We start from the raw sequence: 24272 nt of genomic DNA, 5'->3' as shown, positions 1-24272 counted from the left end.
CTCTCTCTCTCTCTCTCTCTCTCTCTCTCTCTCACTGCTCTTCATCCTTTATACTCAGCGCTTGCTATAAAATATTTGGGATGTACAAAAGGCTGTACCTGGTAAAAAGACCCACTCAGCAAAGAAGTCTGATGTCAGATTACTCCCTCTCTGTCACACCCCCTCACCCTGCCCGACACCAGTTTTCACTCCTCAGTAGCCCTCTACCCTTTGGCTACACGTGGCTGTACTGGTGCCGCTCTACAGTATCACTTTGTTCATGTCATTTAGGGCTTACATTTGCTTTCATACATCAGGAAACCTCACTAGTGGCTTAACAAGGCCAGGTTAGACAGTGGCTCCCTGATGGAATCAGGGGCCTGGCAGTGAACTCTGCCCTCCTCTGCCAACGGTTTTAGAGTTCACTCAAGGTGGCTGCTGCATCTCCAGACATTTCATTTGTGTTCCAGGCAAAAAGAAGTCAGGACAACAAATGGTTTCATATCAGCTGAGTTGGTCCTTTTGAAGAAGGAGACAGTTCTATGTGAAGCTCCATGCTGTGGACTTCTGCTCACGTTTCCCTGGTTGCATTTGCTGGGAAGAGGAGCAGATCCAGTGTATAAGCTGAGAAGTTTGCCACCCTGCAGGGGAATGGATATGGAGCAGGGTGCTAGCCACCTCTGGCAAGCACATATTAAATTTTAGTAGAAAAGGAGCTTTCTTCTTCAACTTGTTTTTTCACTCTGTTCACTAGATTCATTTAGGTTGAAAAGTGTAGCATTGGTTCACTTAACTTCATGGGCAAATATATAAATATACTATGGCTTTATTTATCCAGTCTTTTTTTTTTTCAATGTTGGGGATTGAACCCAGGGCCTTCACACAGAGTTACATCCCCAGCTCTATTTTTTGGTTTTAATTTTGAGTCTTACCATGTTACTCAGGCTAGGCTTACACTTGGAATCCTCCTACCTCAGCCTCCTAGAGTGCTAGGATCACAGGTGTCCTAGTCATTTTGCTGTCACTGGGATAAATACCCAACACCCACAACTTAAAGGAGGATTGGTTTGGCTCACATTTTCTGCCCGTAACCAGCCGGCTTCAAGGCAGACTAGCATGAAGGGTCTGTGTGGAGGAAAGCTGCTCACCTCATAGCAACCAGGAAGCAGAGAGCAAAGGGAGGAGGCAGGGAGGGAGATGGCTCTTCCAGGTCATGCCCCAGTGACCAACCCTTCTGCTCAGCCCCACCTGGAGCACTAAGCCACCTGTGCTCTTCCATGAGCCCTTGCACTCCACGACCCCCACCTGAGCCATGAGGCGTCACAGCGACACAGGTGGGAGCCACCACACAGCTGCCCCATCTCTTCCTAATGGGCACTGAGGTTTTCCTCATTTTTTAAAAATCAGGAGCATTGTTGACATGAACATTCTTCTTAATATTTTCCTTATAGAATCTTTACTGGTTGTAATAGAATGCACAGATTTTAAGTGTGGAGTTTTTGTTTGGTTGTTTCTTTTCTCTTTCCCTTTCTTCCTTCTTTCTTTCTTCTTCTTCTTTTTTTTTTTTTTTTTTTTTTTTTTTTGTACTGGAAATCAGGACCCTGGGCTTGCCAGACAGGTGTGGTGCCCTAGCCGTGTTTGATTGTTTCTTGAGACAAGTTATAGTTAAGGCTGGTCTTGAACTCACTATGTAGCCCAGTCTGGCCTCATACTCATGGTGATCCTTCTGTCTCAGCCTCTTGAATGTTGGGATTACAGGTGTGTGTCACCATGCCCCATTTAAGGGTGGAGTTTGATGGGTTCTGACCAGTATACCTGGCAATACTGTGTTAATAAGATAACCCCTGTCTGCATGTCTCCATAACCTGTGTGGTCAGGGCAGAAATGCTCAGTTGTCACTCAGGTGCAGTTCATCCTCCTGAAGGTGGAGAGACCAGTTGTGGCTGCAGGCTGTCTGGACCAAGAATGTCCTCCCATGGGGCCTGGGCAGCCTCAGTCATACTCCTGAGGGCAGGAGGCACTGGTCTGTGCCACCTGGGCGCCACCTGGGTCCTGCTGAGCTGGTTCACTCATACATGATTGCCCTTGATGTGCTTCACCCTCAACATCAGCGGGGGCTCAGGAGCTGGGAGCCACATGGATGGCAGGGTGACAGAGGCGGGCACTGTGAGAAGCCAGCTAGAGCTGGGCAAGTCACTCGGCACCTGTGAGCCTTGGGTCCTCCTTTGGTACTGGGGACAGCTGCTGTCTTACCAGGATGAGAGAGGGAGTGTGTGCAGGTGCTGGGCCTGTGCCTCTTGAACTGCTGAAGACTCTGAACAACCGGATGCCCCATGATTTAGATGGGGTTTATACAAAGATAAATTGATCATAAGTTGAAAATATACCTGGTAAAAAAAAAAAGTTGAAAATATTATTGATTGGGAATGCATTTAATCACCTGGATGCCCACAGAGAGCTGAGAATGTGGGACCCTCGGGAGCTGCCGTGCCTCTTGAAAGAGGATCATGCTGCCTCTTGCTGTCCTGGGAGAAATCAACATCTGAGTTAGCACAGGTGTGTGTCCCTTTTCCCTCACTGTAAAGTTCAACCCTCCTAAGTCATAATGGGAAGTGCTGTCTCTCAGTTTTGAAAAGAGATAGGTGTGGATTTGGTGATGGTTTTTCTTTGAGCATTTGGAGTCATTCTTCAATGGGACCATCTGGGCCAGATTTGTTTTGGGGGAGATTTTTAAATTATGAATTGAACTTCCTTAATAGTTATAGGGTTATTTGAATTATCTGTTTCATATTAAGATGTGGTAGTTTTTTAGGGATTTAGTCCATTTCCACCATGGTGCTAGATTTGTGTGTTTAGTTATTCATAGTATCCATCTGTGTGTGTGTGTGTGTGTGTGTGTGTGTGTGTGTGCGCGCGCGCGCGCATTGCTGGGAATTGAACCCAGGTCCTTCTCACTGATCTACATCCCCCGCCCTTTTTTTTTCTATTTTTTATTTTAATTTTTATTTTTTGGTACCAGGGATCGAACTCCAGTCCTTGCACTTGCAAGGCAGGCAGCGGCACCACTGAGCTAAATCCCTGGCCCCTCTTTTTTTATTTTTTTATTTTGAGACATGGTCTTGCTATGTTACTAAACTGCCCAGACTGGCAGGCCTCCTGCATCAGCCACCCAGAGTGTAGGGGTTACAGGTGTGCACCACCGTGCCTGGCTATTATTCACTTATCCTTTGGATGTCTACGGGCTTGCATGAGAGCTCCTTCTCATTCTTGATATTGGTAATTTTTGTCTTCTTTTTTTCCTTGTCAGTCTTTCTAGAAACCTGTCAATTGTGTTGATTAGCTCTGTTTCATTGTTCCCTACTGTTTTTCAATTCTATGTCTTATATTTATTTTCTTCCTTTTGCTTGTTTTGGGTTTGTTTTATTCTTGTATGTTCTGAGTTTAGATAAATGATCTGAGATTTCGTATCTTCTCTAATGTCTTCATTTAGTACTATAGCTTCCCCCTTAATACTATTGTAGCTGTATACCATACGTGTTAATATGTTGTATTTTTATTTTCATTCAGTTCAATGTATTTTTAAAAACTTCTCCTAGAGATTTCTTTGATCCATGGATTATTTAGAAGTTTATTTTACAAATATTTGGAGAATTTCATTTTACCTTTCTGTTATTATTTTCTAGTTATCTTCATTTCTTTTAAATATGTTAAGATTTGTTATATGGCCCAAGATATGGCTTATTTTTGTTCGTTTCTTGTGATCATTTGGAAGGAGTGCATATTCTGTGCTGTTGGGTGGCGTGCTACATAAATATAGATTATTTTCCCTGGCCACACTGTTGAGTTCTTTCATGTCCTCAGTTTTCTAGTTATTCTGTGATTGTAGAGAGAGAGGGGTTAGAGTCTTCAGCTATAGTTGCTGATTTGTGTGCTTATTTCGGTTTTTGCTTACGTGTTTTGCAGTTCTTTGCTTGGGTCCATGCTTATTTAAGATTTCTATGTCTTCTTTAGTAAAAGGCAAAAGATTTATACGAACTGAAGAGAATCCAGAGTATGTCTTCTTGATGGAGTGCCTCTTTGATCATTATATAATGTGCCTCTGAAATCTCCTTTATCTGTTAATAATGGTTTTGGGGGGGATATTGGGGAATCGAACTCAGGACCTTGTGCTTGCGAGGCAGGTGCAGTGTCAGTGAGCTAAATTCCTAGCCCTAGATAATAATGTTTGATGGGTATATGATACATCTTTTTCTATCCTTTTGCTTTTAGTTTGCTTATATTATTATATTTGGAGTGAATTTCTTAAAAATAGCGGATAGTTTGGTTATGTTTTTAAATCCACTTTGCCAGTGTGTTTAGCAGGTATGTTTGGATTATTACATTTAATGCAATTGCAGGAGTCAGTGTTTTACCATTTTAAATGAAATATAGAATCTCCACCTCCTTTTAAATCCCTTTATCCCTTCATGTATAATGTAATTGTCTTCTACATTTCATCTTCTAATGTAGAGCCACATCAGTGTTACATCAGTGTTACATCAGTGTTACAGTGTTTCTTCAACCATCAGACACAATTTAGAAAACTCAGGAGGAGAACTTCTATTGCTTTTTAATATTTTAGCTGTTTTCCCTCCTTCCTTATAACTCACACTTTATTCTTTTATTGCTTCCTATCTGTTCAGGCAATTTCCTTTATCTCTTCCTTGGGGGTGGGGAGTGGGTTGAGTTTTGGAGGTGGGATCCCTCTGTGTAGTCCAGGGCACCCTTGAATGTGCTATGTAGCCCAGACTGCCTGTGAACTCCTCCTGCCTCAGCCTCTCAGGTGAGATTACATACATGTGCCACCACACATTTTGAGTTGACAGTTGTTTTATTTTGGCACTTGAGAAGCATGTGCCCCTCCCCTTTTTGTCCTTTGTGGTTTCTAAGGAGAAATTCACCACTTTTCAGTTGCTTTCTCCCTATAGATAGAGTATCATTTAAGTCTTGGGGTTTCTAAAATGCTTTCATTGTCTTTAATTTTCAGAAGTTGGGTGATGATGTGTCTTGGTGTTTGGAGGACTGACTCTATTTGAAGTTGCTTCGGATTTTTTTTCTATTAAGTTTATTGGTACATTTTATGTATGCAATACAGTTACAGTCATCATTAGGATCTTGTACCTTTACATGATGTACCTTGGTTCTTATTTTTCCCCATTCCTGTGCCCTCCCTTCATCCCCTCCACCCTTCCCTATTTACAAAGACTTTTTTTCCATGTTTTGCTATTTCTCATATTTTTTCTTTTCCCTTCTTTCCTTTCCCCTAATCCCTCACTTCCCCTGCACCTTTAGACATTTTCTTCCCATTTCACATTATCAATTATGCATTTTGATCCTTATTTACACTTTTAGTTTTTCACACCAGAGAAGCTATTCTCTATTTATACATGTGCTTCCTATTTATTTCACTTAAGAGTATGGTTAGCTGTTTTCCCTCCTTCCTTATATCTCACACTTCATTGTTTTATGCATTAGAATGGTACATTTCACATTCAATTATGCATTTTGATCCTTATTTACACTTTTAGTTTTTCACACCAGAGAAGCTATTCGGTATTTATACATGTGCTTCCTATTTATTTCACTTAAGAGTATGGTTAGCTGTTTTCCCTCCTTCCTTATATCTCACACTTCATTGTTTTATGCATTAGAATGGTTGTTGCTTGGGATTCTTGAGTCTGCAAGTTGATGTCTTGATAGATTTGGGGGCATCCAGCCATGATTTCTCCTTCACTCTCAGCCCCAGCCTCTTCGTCCTCCCCTTTCAGGGTGACAGTACCAGGACTTGTAGAGCTTTAGGAATAATCCCACAGCCCCAGAAACTTGTCTATCTGTTTGTCTGTTTTCTGGTCTTCTTTTCTAACTTCTTTGTTCAAATTGGATAATTTTCTATTGTTCCATTTTCCAGTACACAGACTTCTTTCTCTTCAGCCTCCTTCTTCTGTTGAACCCATAGAGTGAGTTTTTGTTTGTTTGTTTGTTTGTTACGCGGGATCAAACTTGGATCCTTGTGCTTATGAGGCAGGCGGCCGAACCACTGAGCTAAATCCCCAGCCAATGCAGTGAGTGTTTTATTTTGGTTTTTCTATTTTTGAGTTCCAAAATTCCCATCTGGTTTTTATATCTTCTGTTTATTGACTGAGATTTTCTACTTCTTTGCTGAGGTTCTCTATTTTTGGATGTGTTTCAAGCACGTTTATGAGTACTCCTTGCAGAATTTTTGTGATTGCATCTTTAAAGGTTTTTTTCAGGTAATTCCATCATCTTGGTGTTGGCATTTTGTTTGCTTTGAGCTATGACTTTTTTTGTTGAAATCTAGACATGTGGGTGTTATGTTATATGCCTCTGGGTCTTATTTTTTTCCCTGGTTTTCTCTGAACTGCTCTGGCTGGAGACAGAGGCTACTGTCCAGTTGCTGCCTGGTGAGGGAACAGTTCTACATCTTCCCTGGGAGGCGGAGAGGCGGAAGCCCTTTGATCCCCCAGGCCTTCCTTGATGGGAAGCTGAGCAACACCTCATTACTTGTTCCATCTGACACTGGGGAGGGGAGGGATGGCTCTGCTGGTTTGCAATGAAAGCTCTTAGGTCTTTCTGGTCTCTGATTCCACCCCAGTGTGGATGAAGGGTGGTGCTTCACTGCTTATTTAATGCATACATATAACATAATGTTTACCACCCTAACCATGTTTACAGCACAGCTCAGAGGAATTAAGTACCCCTATGATGTTGTGCAGCCACCACCACCATCCATTTCATCTCTTAAAACGGAAACTCTCTACCCATTAAATAACAACTCCAGTCCCTCTCCACATAAGCCCTTGCAACCACCCTGCTATTTTCTGTCTGATTATTTCGACTACTCTGTCTTTCAGATTTTTTAAAATGTTTGTTTTTAGACAGGCATGATGGTGCACACCTATAAACCCCAAACTCTGGAAGGAGGATTGCAGATTTGAGCCCAGTCTGAACACCTTACTAACTTAATGAGACCCTGTCTCAAAATTTTACAGAGGAGCTGGGGATGTAGCTCAGTGCAAAGGCTCTGGGTTCAGTACCCAGTACCCTGCCCCCAAAGTTCATTTTCTATGTAATGTCCAGTTTGTTTAAGTATATTCAGTGGGGAAAATGGGGAAGAGTATATCTACTCTTGTTTTTAGAGATTTCTTACCCTCCATCATTTAGGAAAGACTTTAGCAAACTATTCATGAACTCAAGTGTTTGGTCTTCCAGAGATAGCCACATTTTATAAGGAAATGCCTTTTTTTTCTTTAAAGAATGGCTTTTCTGTCATAGGAACTCAGGAATCAGTGGGCTGCAGGGCATGTCTTGGGGGCACCACGATGAAAGAGTTAGACTTGGAGACCGAGAGTCTCCCCTGGGTCTTGTGAAGCCACATCTGGACTGTGGAGGAGAATCAACCCCAGACCTCTGGAGGGAAACGCTGTTTCATGACCCTGGCCAGAAAGTGTTGCCTCAAAGCCTTTCTGTGACACTTTGCATTTTGCCACAGAGGAATGAGAAGGAAACTCTTGGTTAAGTCAACACTAAGTTTGTATTTCACGTCTAGGGGCTCAGCCAGCATAATTGGTTCCATATGTCTGGCCTAGCCCATCCAGGCATGACTAGCTGCACCTTTGAATCCAGACAGATCAGGTGTTTTCTGGTAGGGAAACAATCACTACCATTCACTGCATGTCTGCACCTGCTGGATCCTGCACAGTGTTTTACCTGCAGTGTTCTCTTCCCATCCATGAGAGAAGGAGGTGTTAACTATCTCCTTGTCCGGAGGGGACTGACTGGATGGATCGATGATCTGCACATGGTGATGTGTGGCTGAGCTGGGGTAAAGCTGCCCTTGTGATTGCAGAGTCTTTGTTCTCACCTCCTCCTGCTGCAGCCCCCATCTCCCAAGGCACATGCAGGCAAACCTGGCCTTCCAGACCCATGGGACAGCACCCCAAAGCAGGGTGATTTACGCCTCCACCTCCCTTTGCTAGAGCAGGTATCTGACCCTGGCTACACATTAGAATCACCAGAGAAGACTTTTTTAAAATCCTGGTATCCAAGCTGCCCTCCAGATCCATGAACTCAAATCTCTAGGTGGGACCAAAGCATCAGAGGTTTACAAATTTTTCCTGTGAGAGTCTGCAGGGCTTGGGAGCATGGTGGGAGCAGTGGAAGAGGCTGACACTGTCTCGATCCCATTCTGCAGTGTTCTTCCTGGTTGCGTTAGTGCCTGCCCCATTCCTCCTGAAGGAGCTGAGGATTACAGGCTGCTTGGAAAGCTTCTTGTGCAAAGCCCTTCGCCACGAAAAAGCCACATACCCATGAGGGCTGGGTCTGATTGTGAGGCCCTTGCTGAAGAATGTGCTCAAGGCCCAGGAGAGGGGCACATTTGCTTGATTATTATGTTTTTAATTAGAGAAAAAAGGAATATGTGGGGGCCAGGGCAGCAGGGTGGTCTCCCCAATAAGCCTTTATGTTCTACTCAGAGGTATAAGCCTCTTGAGACCCTGCCAGTGGGTTGACTAGCCTGCCGGGTCTGCGGAGGCCCTTTTACCTATCCAGAGCTATTCCTTTGTCCTGAGCAAAGCCTGGTGAACTCTGTGGACCTTGTTCCCACTGGCTTCATATGTCACACAATCAGTGTAAATTGCTGGCTGGGGCCCATATGCAAAGTCTGACCCTGCCAATACCATGCTTGATTGGCCACTTCCTTTCTCTCTGGAGCTTTCTGTGCTGCCCTACAGCTGTAACCTCTTGCACCGTATGGGCCCCTGACCCCTTACCCTCCTTCCTTTGCCCTAAACCCCAGCCACATTCTCTGCAGCTTTGACTCAAGGTCAGCATCGTCCCTTGCAGGGCATCGCTCTGCCTGTGCACATGAACAGCCCAGGAGTCCCTTTCATCTCACAGATGGCATTACCCTTTTTAAAGCAGTCTGAGGTCGTTTGCTACAGTGAAATTAATGATTACCAGGTACAAGTTAGTACTGTCTGTCAGGTCCAGTGATTTCAGGTTGAAGGATACTTTTTCCCTCTCACTAAAAGTATTTACTCCTCTTTATCAGTGCAGAAGCCTTTGAGTTGCATAAATTCAAACTATACCAAGCAGAACATTTTTGTTCCTGTCCCTAATCTGGGTAGCAAGGAAGCCACCCTTCCCTGAGTGGTATGACAATCCACCAGCCCAGCCCTTCCTCCTGGGGAGCAAAGAGGGACACAGGCCTGTGTGTAACCTACTAATGCCACCACCCCCCACCGGGAGGACACCTTTCTCCTCCTAATCACAGTGGAGCTGCTTGCTCAAATCCCTCCCATAGAGAGGCCACACAAAAACTTCCACATGCCCAGGCACAGCACACAGTCCTGGCAGCCTGCTGACACTCCACGCGCCCACACATGCCCACTTGTGCTCTTTGTGGTGGGAAGCAGACCCCCGCCAGCACCAGGCTGGTTCCTCACTCTTGCAGCTGCCTTTGAGTCTCCTGATGTTGAGGCTGAACTTCAGAGAGCTCCCTGAGAAGGAGCGTGTCTCCCAGGCTGGCCCTTGAGGCTCACTCTTGCTGTCCCTGGGCGCCCCTACTTTCCAGGTCCATGAGATTGTGAAGCAGGCTGGTGGCACACGGCACCTGAAGGTGGGGACCACTGGGCAGGTTCACCAGGCAGCAGAGCTGTCCCAGCCAGTTACTCATTGGATGATTGTTGATTGTGTCCTGTAGGCCTCTCCCTCTGCTGGGCACTGGAGGGAAGTGATGGGACAAAATACCCGACTTTAAGAAGCTGAGATTTGGAATCTAGTCAGTGGCTGAATGGTGCTTGCAAACAGGAAGCATATGGTAGGCTGTCATCCCCTGCCCAGCTCTGCAACTCGATGGGACTGAATGGCCTCTGAGTTGGCAGTTGCAGCTGCTGGAACAGCTGGGCATCCATGCTTGGGGCTGCATAAGTACCCAAAGCTACTTAGCAGCACTTACTGTGAAAAGTCAAACTTCCCACTTTAGCTGCTTACACAGTCCGTGCAACAGAACAGCCTGGGAAGAAGGGATGTGATGTTAATCTCGACTGGCAACTTGGCATGTCAGAGATTCATAAAGTACACTTTGGGGTGTTTCTGGGTGTGCCATGGGGGCCTGGCCTTGGTGGTTATTTCTGACCCCCGGCCCCTTCCTCCCTGGCCCCTTGCTTGCTCTGCTTTCTGGCTGCCGTGAGGTTAGCAGCTTCCCCCCACTGTGCTGTTTCTGCCTTGGAGCCAACCTGCCATGGGCTCAGACCTCTGAAACAGACCCCGAATAAACCTCTCCTCCTTGTGCTGTCTACCTCAGGTATTCTGTCCCAGCAATGGAAGCCAGCCGATGTGTATACAAGAAGTGGGAAAGGGACAATTTCTTTTTTGAAATTTAATCTTATTGGTACATCTTAGATATACATAACATTCCCCATATAAAATGTGTACATGATATATCTTTTTTTTCCCTTTCCCTCTCCTCCCTTCAACCCTTCTTCTCTCCTTATTTTTGAAAGCTTTGTTTGCACTTTTTCCTTCTATTCTTTTTTCCTTTTCCCTTCCTTGCTTTTTCCCTCCCCTTTCCTTTTCCCCCTTCCCATTTGAGCATTTTCTTCCTATTCACAGTTTCTATTATAAATTTTAGTCCTTAATTCCACTTCTACTTTCTCACTCCAGAGAAACTATGTAATATTTGAATATGTGTGTCTGATTTACTTCACGTAAGAGTATGGTCTCAGGGTGCATCCATTTAGCTAGAAATGTCTCAGGCTCTTTCTTCTTTTTGGCGAAGTAGTACTCCATTGTATAAAAAAACCACATCTTCTTTATCCATCCCTCAGCTGATGGGCATTTGGACTGTTTCCAAGATTTAGCCATTACAAACTGTGCTCTATAAACATGGGTGTGCATATATTTCTATGGGATGAGACTTTTAATTCTTTTTTTATTCCATACACTAAACTAATTAACCATTTTCTCTCAGTGAATTTGTTGTTTGCATACAGGAATGCTATTGATTTTTGAGTTGACTTTGTATCCAGCTACGCTACTGTATTTGGTTATTAAATCTAGAAGTCTTTTGGGAAATTTTTTGGGGTCTTCTATGTAGAATATCATGTCATCTGGAAATGGTAGTTTAACTTCTTTCTTTCCTATCCTTATTCCTTTTATCTCTTTTTCTTGTCTAAATGTTCTGGCCAATGTTTCCAGACTCTATTAAATAAGAGTGGTGATAGTGGACATCCTTGTCTTGTTCCTGATTTTATTTTTGTTTTGTTTTGTTTTGTTTTTTGAAGCAGGATCTCACTATATAGTTGAGACTGACCGGGAACTCACCATGTAGCCCAGGCTGGTCTTGAACTCACAGCTATCCTCCTGCCTCAACCTCCCGAGTCCTGGGAATACAGGCATGCGCCACCACACCCAGCTTTGTTCCTGATTTTAGAGTGAAGTCTTTCAGTTTTTAATTATTTAATATGATGTTGGCTGTTCAGATTGAGCTAAAGACCATCTGTTCCAATTTTCTGGAGGGTTTTATCACAAATGGATGTTGGACTTTGTCAACATAGATGGTTTTTCTGCATCTGTTGAGATGATAATATAGTTTTTGTCCTTGGCACTGTTAATATAGTGTATTACATTTATTGATTTGAATATATTGCGCCATCCCTGCATCCCTGGGTGAATCCTACTTGGTCATGGTGCATAATCTTTTTGATGATGTGCTGCATTCTGTTTGTTAGTAGCTTATTGAGGATTTTTGAATTAGAGAGATTGACCTGTAGCTCTCTTTTTTAGATGGCTCTTTCTCTGGTTTTGGAATCAAGGTAATGCTTGCTGGGCACAATTTTTTGTGCATTCCACCCAAATTACAACAAGAGATAGTCCACTCTTCCACATGTCCTGTCTCCAAAGAACCAAGTTTACATGAAGTCAGTGATGTGGGTTTTTAATACATCTCTCAAACTGACTAAACAAATTTTGAAAAGTGTCTCCAAAATGGTCATCAGCAAACAGGCCCACAACACTTGCTTTTGTTGTTGAGATAACAGGAACATGATAATAACAATTGATAAAGTTTTGCTACATGACCAAGTCTATTTGTCTGATCTCGTCACTCATCGTCGTGCCCTCCAAAATAACTTGGAAAATGTTCTCGGTCTGTGGGAGCTAAAGAAAGTAAGGTGCATTACAGAATCCAAGTGCTGAAACAGTGAAAACCTGGAAGCTTAAGATGTATGTTATAATTTGTCTTTGCCCTGACCCTGGGGTCCCAAAATGGGAATGGTTTTGGTTTTGACCCTTCCCATCATTTTCCATAGTGAGCTGTGCATTGCACACTCTAGAGCACCATTTATACAGATGACAGTGAATGACAGTACCCCTGAAGTTTTGCAGTGTGAATCTCACCAACAATGCATAGGGCTCCAGCCTTCAGTACCAACGCGTGCAGATCATAGTGCTCCAGTGTTGGACAATGGTATGTTTTTAAGCGCTCACAATTAAAAGAGAAAATAATAAAAACATGTTGAGTCATTACTGTGAGCCGGACTTAGCAATATCTGCTTCATTCCTAACGGCAGCATGTAGAGTACCTCCCTCTCATCCCATGGTGTCTGTGAGAAACCACCACAGCAGCTTCCGGCCAACCTTTGTTCCCTCCTGGGATCTCTCTCTCGTGTCAGGGTTTCACCTGCCTTGATGCCTGGTGTCAGGTTGACCTTCTGTTATGCTGGCTGGAATGAGGATGCTGTTGCTGTGAGCCCCTCCGCTGACTCCTGCATCTCCTACTCCTAGCCCACTTCGGCAGTTAGGTCTTCAGCATCTTCCTTGTAGGTTTCTCTTCCTGACCTCTGGCTTCTGCTCTTCTTCCTTCCACTCAGCCAGACCGTGGTGCCAGATGCCCTTCATCAAGCAGAGCTGTGATCTGCTCCCAGGAACTCTTGTCTCCGCTCGCTTCTTGACTTTACATTCGGCCTAATTTCACTTTGTCTTCCATTGTCCTAGCAGAGGAGTCTACTCTACAACTCAGTTGCCCTTCCCAAACTCACAGGACTGTTGCCTTTCTCTCCAATTTCCTGCTTCCTCTCCTCTAGAAACCGTACCTTTCCTCACCCCTCTCAAATCCTTGCTTTTACTTTCTCACTCAACAAACTTTCACTTTGAGTTCCTCCTTTGAACTGTCTATGCTGATGGTAGTAGGTCTGATGGGGCTTTCAGAGCAGGAAGGTGAAAGAAATAATGAGTAATCACAAGAGGTGTTCTGAAGAGGAGGATCCAGACCTGACCCTGGGATGTTAACTATGGGGAGGGAGGAAAGGATGGCCTCCCTGAGGCTTCAGGACAGCTTCCCTCCCGTCTTAGTGCATTGCCCGTTGTTGTAACAAAACGCCTAAGGCCAATAATTTAAAAGAATGGTAGTTTATTTGTCTCACATTCTGGAGGCTGGGAAGTCCAAGAGCATGGTGCCAAGACCTGGCCAGGGCCATGTGCTACACCATAATGTGGGAGATGTATTGTATGCGGAAACAGAGCAAGATCTCTCTCCTAACAAATGCCACCTAACAGGGACCTAGGCACATGCCCTCCTCTGATCCTATTTCCCTCCTCAAGGCCCCACCAGCTGACACAATCAGCATACGAATTTGAGGACTTTGTTTAATGCATGGACTTTGGGGAGAGACATTCAAACCATTAGGCCTTCCTTTTCCCAGGTAATTATTTCCTGTCTCCCCCTTAACTCCTGAGGCCCTCTGTGATTCTGCCCCTTCCTTTCTCCTGTTGGATTATTGAGGAAAATCTGGAATGCAACGGGTGCTACATAAATATTTGTTGGCCTTTAAATCATTTGACACACTTTTCAAGAACCCAAGGTTGTTGTGTCGCAAGCTATGCAAAGAATAGTTGAAGGGTGAATTTACCTGTTTCCTGACTACAGGGATGTCCCCTGCTTGGGTGACTCCCCCCACGATTTAGCACCTTGGCTCCTACAAACTGTGGGTTGGACCCCAAGTTGTAATGAGAGGTCGTCTTGTGGGGTCGGGATTATACAGCAGGCTCCACTTTTTACTGTCTGTGCTTCAGTATGTGTTTGAATTTTTGTTAACGACAAACTTGTATTAACTTTATAAGTGGAAAACTCTTGTTAGTAAATTAAACAAACCAGTGAAAATATTATTTGTTTCTCCCACTCCACTTTGTGCCTTCTGAGAGAGGGATATACATATAAAGGGAAAAATGGTTGTTTGGGCAAAATCCCACACTCCTGAGTCTTGCAGAGCTTGATGGGTGGGAAGAAGTAAAGATGTTCTTGTCTGTTCTAGGGAAGTTGCAACTTCCCTCAGAAGGTCCAGTAACTGAGTCAGCTGACACGAAGTGCCACCAGGCAAGACAACAGGAGAGAAAGCATTCAGATTTATTTACGTACCAGAACACAGGTGTCATAAAAATATGAACGTCAAAGAAGGACCACAAGGGTGAGGCCTGAACACCCAAGTCCTGGGGGAAGAGGGAGGCAGGACGGTGACCCGGTGGAGAGGGAGCACAGGGTTGTGAATTTTAGCAGGGAGAACAAGCCCAGAAAACAGACAGCAAGCAGCCTGGAACAAAACTAGTCTGGATGTGATTTTGATTTTTTCAGTCTCTTCTTCTGTGGTGCTAGCTCACTTAATTTTTTTTTCTCAGCAGGAAGGTTGAAGGTAATCTGTCCCTCTTTGGTGGATCTGGTGCTTTGGTCAATAAGGGGACTTCAGGGAAAGTTCTTCCGGCCATTTGTTCCCTCCACAGTGCTCCACTGGAAGTCTGAAGCCACGTCTTTTGGGGGGTCATTTTCTGAAAGACCCCTGATCTCCACTCCTTGGGGTGAAAATGAATGCTTTCAGCCCCGGTTGACCCCCCGCCCCACCAACAACACAGTAACCCTCACTCCCATCCAGCCTCAGGCCTCTGGCTAAGCACAGCTGGTCCTGGGTTCTCCCTGTGAGGGCACCTGTCCTCCACCTGACTGACGTTCACCCTCCCTCCTCATTCCCAAAGGCACAACCCCTTTAGGGGCTGGAAGGAGCCATTGTGAAGAGGGTGAAAGCTGGACAGCGAGCTCCTGGGGAAGCCCTGACCATCGCTTGTACCGTCCAGGGCGATGTGGCTCAGAGGAAACTAGAGGAAAAATTCCCAGGCCCCTTCCTTCTGCCCCAGTTCTCTCGCTCCTGTCATTAGCGTTTTAGCTGCTTGGTTGAACGTGTATGCCAAAAACTCTCTGTTAGGTATCAGTTAGCTCAGTATCTTGTGTTCTTATTCACCAACTCTGGCATAACTCAAAGCCACTCCTTATGCACACACGCATGCGTGTACACACACAGCTAAAAGTACAACTAATGTGAGACTATATTTTTAGAAATAGTTGTGGGCCAGCTGAAATAAAAACATGTTCTGGTTCATTCCAGCAGGAAGGGATTTACTGGAAGCTCCAAGCCTGGGACATATTTTTTCGTGGACACAGACATTGTAAATTATCTCCCTGAGACTAGTAGGCAGCCTTTTCAAGACTCGTGGGCAAATGTGTGGCATAGTATGTGACTGAGCAGAGGGTAAGAAAACCGGCCTTGTGTTTTCCTTTGCTGTTGCCTTCCTATTGAGTTGGGTATGCAGGACATGGGAGGAGTTGCCATTTACAAGTTTTAAATTTCATTTGTTATTCATTTATTGGTAGTAAGTAGGAAATTTATTTCTTAAGCATTTAGGAGGAGACAAGTGAACAAGTGTACTCTGTGTTGGATATGTGTGTTAGATTCTGTTCATTTTTCTGGAGGCACTAAGGATCTCTGCTTCCCCCCATCATGGCTTATCAAGTTGAGGACCTACCACTTGGAAAACTTTCCACCATGAATTTAAAGGCTAAGACTCGGGTGTTCTGTTTTGCAGCTATTGCCAAAATGAGGGAAGAAACCAAGCCCTACCACCTATTCCCAAGAAGCCTGCAAGCAGACCACAGGCTATTTTCCTATCCTTACACCAGTGGGTACCAGCCTGCTTCGATGTTGTCACCCACCCAGCCTGGAAGACCACATCCGGGAAACACGGCTATCCCCCAGGCCACCCCTGCTGCCACAAAGCTCCGACCACCCGTTGCATTTAATCACACAATTGGACACATAATACTTTCCGAACACAAAGATGTCAAATTTAATTGTTCCATCAATATACCTAATGTGTACCAGGAAACTGAAAGTGTTTCCTGGTGGAAAGATGGGAAGGAATTGCGAAGGGCACATAATACAATCACACAGTATTATCCTGATAACGAAGTAACATCGATAATTGCATCCTTCAGGTAAGTGTCCTTCCTTCCTTTCTTTTTCAGGGTCATTATGCTAATGTTACATCAAAAGCAAAGCCTCCTAAATTTAAAACAACAATAACAGGAAAAAGAGCCTTTGTTTTCTTTTCAAACAAGGTTGATCCCTTAGTGTGTAGATGGATGTAGTAGCTGACAATCTGTGTCGTTGACTTCTTTTAAACTGAGCTTGAACCCAGACAACTGTTGGCTCACAGAGACCCTGGGCACTGGGAGGGCCATTTTCCTCCTGACCTGCAAGTCACTGTCAAGTACAGCTGGATGCAAGTGTTCTACCAATGAGTGGAACAGCGCTTTGTTCAGGGATTGGCCCCAGGGAGCACGCTGAGCACCTGCTCTACCACAGAACCACAGCCCAGTCCAAGGCACAGTGTTTTTATGGGGTGTGATGAGTTGGGGACAGTGGCGATGGGGTCAGCCAAGCCAGTGTGTATCTGGATTCCTCCATTCTCCCGCCCAACGAGCCATCCTATCCTGTTCAGATCCTGAAGGCCAGAGGGCAGGCACCTCTCTCCATACCACCTCTTTGGTATTCTCATTTCTTTCTTCTTCACTTGAAAGGGTTTTGGTTTGCTTGTTTTCTTCTTCTTTTTTTGTTTCTTGGCTTATTAATTTACCTAATCTTATTAACATGCAGTAATTGTACAAATTAATAGTGTGCAGTGTGATATTTCAACATATGCATACAATGTATACTGGTCAAATTGGGGTAATTAGAATTTTCCTTTCCTTATCATTTCTTTTTTCCTTTTAAAAAAATTTTTTTTTTGGTATTTTTGAGACAGGGTCTCAGTATGTAGTTGAGACTGACCTGGAACTCACTATGTAGCCCCGGCTGGACTTGAACTCACAGCAATCCTCCTGCCTCAGCCACCCAAGTGCTGGGATTACAGGCATACACTACCATGCCCTGCTTCCTTATCATTTCTTTATGTTTGGAGTCTTCAAACTCCTCTCTTCTAAATCTGCATAAAATACATAATGGGCTGTTATTACATAATGATATAATAATGTTGCTATGGAATACCAGATTTTATTTCTTCCATTGAACATGATTTTGGTACCTGTTATCCAGCCTTCTTCTGTTCGCCCTGCCTCTTTCCAGCCTCAAGTAATCCCTATTCTGCATTGAGATCAACTTTTTTTAACCTGAAGAGCATGTGTGTGTGTTTGTGTATGTGTTGGCATGAGGTCCCCTTTGCATGCACACTTGTACAACTGGCTTACCTGTGGTTGACAAAAGCTCAACGTGAGGTTGGTTGATTCACTTAGAGTTGAATCACATTGTCTCTGGAATTCCTCTGCCCTGGCTCAGAGCCTTCTTTCCTCTGTCACGTTTTCACTTTCTCTGACCTGACACTTGGCATTGCCCCATGCTGTGTCATGCCTTTCGGTGAATCATTTTATGTTTCCTTTTCATAAAAACACCTCCCAGTCACCAATAGACGCAATGATTCCTGGCAGAGTTTAGTCTATTAATACTTCCCCATGATGTGCTTTTTTTTTGCACATTTTCTCCAGGTTGTAGGTTTGGTCAGTGAATACTAACTTCCCTGACTTCCTTTGGTTGATGTAACAAACCGGAGATTTGACTGTGTTCTTTTCTCTGTCAACTATAGAAAGCAAATGTTTTACCATTATATAGACACAACTTCTGATGAGAAAAATAAAATCATCATTCAATAACAAGTGAATGAGGAAATGTTTCAAGGCTCAATGAAACAGAAAGTGGCAACTTGGTCTCATCAGGTGTCACTTGGGGGATGCAGCACTGTCATCTCTCTGGCATGGCCAGCCTGTGACCATGGAGTGGCAGCCACATCTCCGTGGCCTTCTTTCTGTAGCCTTGGTTGGACACCTGACTGCCAGCTCCAGGTCTGCTCCAAGGAACTAATTTAAGGAAACTTAAACTGGAGTGTTTTTAAACTGGGATCACCAGTGGCCTTATTTTGCTTTAGATTTCAGAAGGTGATATTTTGAGAACTGTGGGATTCAGATGTATTCATCTTCTTTTCAGCTTATTATACAGAATTCATTCTAAATGAGAAAAAAATACCTTATTTGACCTCCAAATCAAGCCTTATAGCAGAACCTTAGTGGTTCAAAGTCTTAGAAGTGATGAATATTGGGCTGAATTAGGTGACATTTTAGGACAATGCTACATGCACCTTCATAAGGTCATGTTGAGGTGGCACAGTAGCTGTTGAGTGATCCAATGAAAAAAATTACAGTGACTTAATCAAGATTATAAGTATTTGTGTAATTTCTTGGCAAGAGAGAAAGACATTGAATTCCCTAAACTTGACACTAAGGTAAGGACACTGAAGTCCTCATAAACACAGTGATTTTCCCAGGCAGGAGATAGTGAGCTGGTCACACTTAAACAGGGCACTTGATTTGCACACCTGTTGCACTGTCACTTTTCACATGTCGTGGACCCTCAAGGAAATCTTCTCTGTCCCTAGAAGGACACAAAAAGTAGTTTCAGGTTTTCAGTGTTTGTGTTTACTAAGACTTCATTATCCTGCAGTTTTGTTGGAGTTGCCATTAATAATACCTGTGTGGACCATGTTTACTCAAGGGTATGTGCTATTACAGTTGTATGAGGGGAAGAAAACACACAATATAAAGTCTGTGTGTTATCCAGAGTTGGGGGGAGTCTACAGAGAAGCATATGGTATTTAGAGTTAGTCATGGGACCATTTTCTATAAGGTGCATTGTGGCTTGTGTCCAGATGTCCCCCAAAGCTTCATGAAGTCACAGGTGGGGCTTTTTGCAGAGGTAGCTGAATCTAGAGTTTGTGATTGATTCATAGTGCAATGCTAGGATTACGGGTGTGTGATTACTAAGTCAGTCCACTGATTGGTATAGTACTACCCTAGTCCCAGTAGCCTGGATACAGTGTAAGAGACAGAAGGGAGCTTGTGTTCTCTTTTGCTTGCTTTGCTACCTTCTGCTTGCCATAAAATATTTCTCCGCTGCAGTGCCTGTCTGCTGTGCCACCCTGCCTTGGAGACAGCCGATTATGGACTAAAACCTCTATAAATTAGGATCTAAATAAACCTTTCTCCCTTTACCTTTGGGTGTTGTTTATCTTGTCTCAGTAATGAGAGAAAAGTAATTGAGACAAGATGTTAGTGTCATATACAGAAGTTCTCACTAAGTATTTGCAGGAATTTTGAAAATGACAAAGTCTCCAAATTGAGAAACCTACGGTTTGTACTTGTGTTCATCCCTTAAATATGGAGCAATTGTGAGATTCTAAAGGCTTGACAGTCTTGTGGATGCTATACACCCTTGTCTTAGGATAGGGTTGCATTGAATAAATCCATCATAGGTTGAAAATCTCCTAAATTAAAAGTGTACAGAATAAATATAAGATCGCACCCATGCTAGCTGAGCAATACTGCAGAGTTTCTCAGTCACAGGGCCGATTGTGGGCTGTGGTTGGGACATCACAAGAGAGCATCATACCACAGATCACTATCCTGGGGCAAAGTCAGGATTCAAATTCTGAAGAGTGGTTTCTACTGGATGAGAATAGCTTTCACACCATCCTAAAGTCAAAATGTCATCAAGCCAACCATCCTAAGTTGAGGACCATCTATACTCAACTTCCTTTACAACAGCTGGTTAAGCATCTGGTGTTCGGTCCCAGTTGAAGGTACGGTTTAATGCATCAGGGTGCATTAATGGTTTCTGTTGATGTTTTTCCTCTACCATTGCTTCCATCTCCTTTTTCCATAACAGCCTTGTGCTGTCACATTGCTCTCGCCCTCCAAAAGGAAAAGAAATGAATGTGATAAAGTAATTGACGCTAAGAAGACCTGAAACCATTACTGGTGACATCACTTTACACACCAAGGAGTAGAGATTTTTTTCTTCCTAAATCACAACACAGAGGCAACTATACACTTGTTCTAAAAGTGGTTTTTAAAAAATCTGTTGGATGCAGATTACTGATATCAGTTAACTGGTGAAATGACGGCCCTGAGATGGGAAAGATTGACCTGACCTCGGGCCACCTGCTTGTGGCAGTGAAGCACAGAGGGAAGGGCAGACTCAGACATTGAAGGCAGAGTGCCCAGGTTTTGTTAGTGTCGTGCGCTGAGGTACCATGACCCTCAGAATTCAGATCTGGCTATGAAGGATCATTTTAAGGGAGGAAGACCCAGCATCAGGACCAGAGGGAGGGACCCTTCTGCTACTGCGGAGTGACTGCGTCTTGTAATCAAGCCTCAGTTCATTGTGATGGGGTTGAAAAAGATGGAAATAATAGGAGCTCATAGGCAGTTACATTCTTCGGGGAAAGTTGGTACATGTACATAACACATCTTAATTCTTTTTACTTCCCCTCTCCCTCTGAAAAGATTTTTTAAATAACTTTACTTGTGTGTGAATGTATTTTAAAATTTTAAATATAATAGCATGTACAATGAGGAAAATAATGGCTCATAATTCCACTGCCCAAAGAAAAAGTTTCCATGAATATTTAAATTTAATATTCTTGGAATAAATTACCATTTTATTACATGGATGATTATATGTGTTTCATTCACATTATATTAAAAGTCTTCAAAATACTTAAATGGCAGTTTTTTGCCATCGTATTCTCAATTTTAAAACAGAAGCAAATATAGAAGAATGCAAGTAAAATTATAAAGAGAGAACATTAAAAACTAGTATCAGGGCTGGGGATTTAGCTCAGTGGTTCTGCTGCCTGCCTTGCAAGCACAAGGACCTGAGTTCGATCCCCAGTACCAAAAAAAAAAAGTAGTATATTTTTTGTTTTGAGACAAGGTCTCACTTTGTAGTTCAGGCTGGACTCGAATTTGTAATGATTCTCCTGCCTCATCCTCCTGCATGCTAAGATTACAGGCACGTACCATTATGCCTGGGGAAAAAAGTATTTTCAGGGCTGGGGACTTAGCTCAGTGGTGCTGCCACCTACCTCACAAGCGCAAGATCCTGAGTTTAATCCCCGGTATCCATCCCCCCAAATTTTTTTTTTCAAAATGCCAAGGCTGAGTGCATATACACAGGAAAAAAAATAAATGATACAATATTTTGCATGCTGGTGTCCTCTTGAGCTGGATCTGTTCTAGGCTAGTATTCACTTCTTGGTTCTTTTTCCTGTTCGATGGGGTATCTGATATTGTTGATAGACCCAAGAGTCATCTTTTATTGATAGGTGTAGAAAACACTCAGTGTCTGCTCATAGGCTGGGGTGCTCATGATAAATACTGAAAGCCCACATCGCCGTCTTCCCTCCTGCCTCCATCTTGGCTGTGCGGACTCAGGCCACAGTCCTCAAGAACATTTACCAGCTTCCTTAGCAGGTCTTGAGCCACTGGGCCTGGCCTCCTTCTAACCAGTAACCCACGCCCTCTGTGTCTAGTGTCAGCTCATAACTGTGTACATCCACCTGTCCAGGCTCCTGCTTGGAAGAGACCTTTCCCTGGAGTAATTGGGGGTACAGTTAGCTCTGATGTCTGGCATAGCACGTCAAAAGCCCTCCGGCTCAGATGGCATGTCCCTTTGTCAGGCGAAACATTCTAGAGAGGCGGTAGCCATCAGACCCGTGGACTAGGGAGACTGACTTTCAAATACAAGCAAAAACCTAGGCTCCTGGAAGGTGCTGGATGTAATTAGGGGGACATTTGTGGTGAAAGGACATATTTATTGTTTGCTTTGTGTTTAGTCTAAGGAATCCCAGCGCTCTTTAAATTCTGGCATGATTCCCAGGGGCTAAAGCTGGAAGGATTTTTACTTTCTCAGTAAATTCTCTTTGTAAAGATGTTAAGTGGCTAGTTTGGGTCCCCACAAGCCCTGTGCTCTTTGGGGCCCCCTGTCTCCAAGCAGGCTCCTGGCTCTGAGAGGTGCTGTTTTCAGCCCCCAGCTCTCAATGCTAAGTCCCTACCTTCACTGTGCCTTCCTTGGCCCTGACTGATGCTTGTGGTCAGCTCTTTATCAGGCTGCTTTTGGAGGCCGTGAAAGTGGAGTCATAGGTGAACAATCAGCGGATACCCTGCCCAATACTCGAGATTGCATGCAGGACCTTCACACTGAGCTAGATCCCCATCCCTTTTTGTGTTTTGAGACAGGGTCTGGCTAAAACAACTGAGTTACCCAAACTGTGCTCAAACTTGTGATCTTCCTTCCTTAACCTCCCAGAGTGCTGGGATTACAGGCGTGTGCTGCCATGCTTGGCTAAGAACATAATTTCTTTAGACAAACCACCAGTGAGCAAAGTTATTATTAACCACATGTACCTGATGGTTACCAGCTTGCTTCATACTCACAAGGCTTCTTTTTCATCTGAAAGTTTCTTACACTTGAATTGTCCATTATCCCCCAGCAGCGCCATTTTAACTGCGCTCCGTGAAAATAGGAAACTCATCAGTGGATCTTTGTGTTTCTTTATTAACATTTTGTCCATTGTGTAATTTTTAAAATTGTAGTAACTATTTGTAACATAAAATTCAGCATTTTAACCCTGTGAGCATACACAGTTCAGCGGCATTAGGCATATTCACAATGAAGTACAAGTATCACCCTCACCTATCTCCAGGCCTTTTGGTCTTCCTGAACTGAAACTCTGCTCCACGAAACATGAAGCGGAGACCCCCATTACTGATATCTGGTGGTATTCTCATTTCTGTCTCTGAGTTTGACTGCTGTATGTACTTCACAAATATAGAACCACCCAGTATCTGTCCCTTTCTGTATTTCTCTCAAGCAGACTCTAAAGCTTCTTCTTATGAGCCTTTCCAAGCAGGCCAGCCCAGCTGGGCAGGACTGAGGGGCAGAGAAGGTGGTGCTGGAGGTATGCAGAATGTCCTAGGGCTGACCCAGCTGTGGCTTCCCTGGGGCAATCAGCTTCTGGAGCTGCCAGCACCACAGCTGTGGGCAGGTGGTTCCTGTCTAGACACTGTGGCTATGTCTGTATCATTTCATTCAACCTCCTTGATCCAGATGACTGTGTCACCAAAATCTGGGGAGGGTTTTCTGCCTTTGTGTTGGTGCAGTGCTAGTGATGAAACCCAGAGCCTCCCACATGCTAGGCAAGAACTCTACCAATTGGTCTGCACCCCCAGGAACCTACCATGTTTTAAAGTATTGCATGCCCATGGTAAAACACTCTGACTGTTTAAATACTCTGTCCCCAACTCCAGCCACCAACCCCTCTGGATGGGGAGTGAGGTGACCCATCTCTTTAGCACCATTCCTGAGATATTCAGCCCAGAGGCAGTCTTGTGGATGTGCCTGAATGTGCCAATCCCACTGTGTTGTGTTAATTTAATGGAGTGTTACTCATAGCTGTGGTTAAACCAGGGACCACTTTGTGTGTGTGTGTGTGTGTGTGTGTGTGTGTGTGTGTGTGTGGCTATGGAAATTCTATTTTCAGCTGAATCATACGTTAAACTAAATTTACTTCTTGAGTAGCTTTCTTATTTCCCAAAGAGTTTCCTTCTGCTTGTTTTACTTAGTTTTCTAAGAGTCATTCTTCCCTAAATTCTGAAAGGAACACTGTATGTACCTCCAACTTCCACAATGACTTTTTTTCTGGGAAATACCTGTCCTAGCTCCCTCTCTCTGAACGCGTGCCTGAACATGTTGCGCTCCAGATCTGGGTCCACCTGTATCACCCTTGCTGTCGGTTTGGAGACCTCTGCCCCTCCTGTGTTCCAGCTCCTAATTCTTAGAGCCCAGTTCCCCCTTTCTCGGAAACCAGGCCTTCCCTTTCTTGGCTCTTGCTCCCTTACTCTGGCACAGAGACCTTCCCTTACTAACCTTCCTAGGGCGTTCATGTCTGAAAAGTTTCTTTCCCTCACCCTGACCTTGAGATGGTTTGGCTGGAGACAAATTAAAAAAGGAACATGAGTTCCTGTT

At 44.0% G+C, this 24272-nt stretch overlaps 1 protein-coding gene across 2 annotated transcripts in view; it reads left to right on the top strand.

Moving 5' to 3' along the window:
* The window catches only part of Mertk (MER proto-oncogene, tyrosine kinase), a 104179-nt gene that overhangs the window by 7982 nt on the left and 71925 nt on the right, over positions 1 to 24272 (top strand). Inside the window, exons 1-2 of one of the 2 annotated variants that reach the window (XM_019209614.2) lie at positions 15526 to 15611; positions 15946 to 16354. In XM_019209614.2, the coding sequence (XP_019065159.1) occupies positions 15957 to 16354 (398 nt within the window). In that variant the 5' untranslated portion in view covers positions 15526 to 15611; positions 15946 to 15956. Of the gene's footprint in view, positions 1 to 15525; positions 15612 to 15945; positions 16355 to 24272 lie in introns of those variants that run through there. The other variant, XM_010638182.2, reaches the window with a different exon arrangement.

This window comes from Fukomys damarensis, unplaced genomic scaffold (assembly GCF_012274545.1).
Source record: "Fukomys damarensis isolate Sample0158 unplaced genomic scaffold, DMR_v1.0_HiC HiC_scaffold_9, whole genome shotgun sequence".
Classification (NCBI taxonomy): Eukaryota; Metazoa; Chordata; class Mammalia; order Rodentia; family Bathyergidae; genus Fukomys; species Fukomys damarensis.
This window is presented reverse-complemented; position numbering and strand designations above follow the sequence as displayed.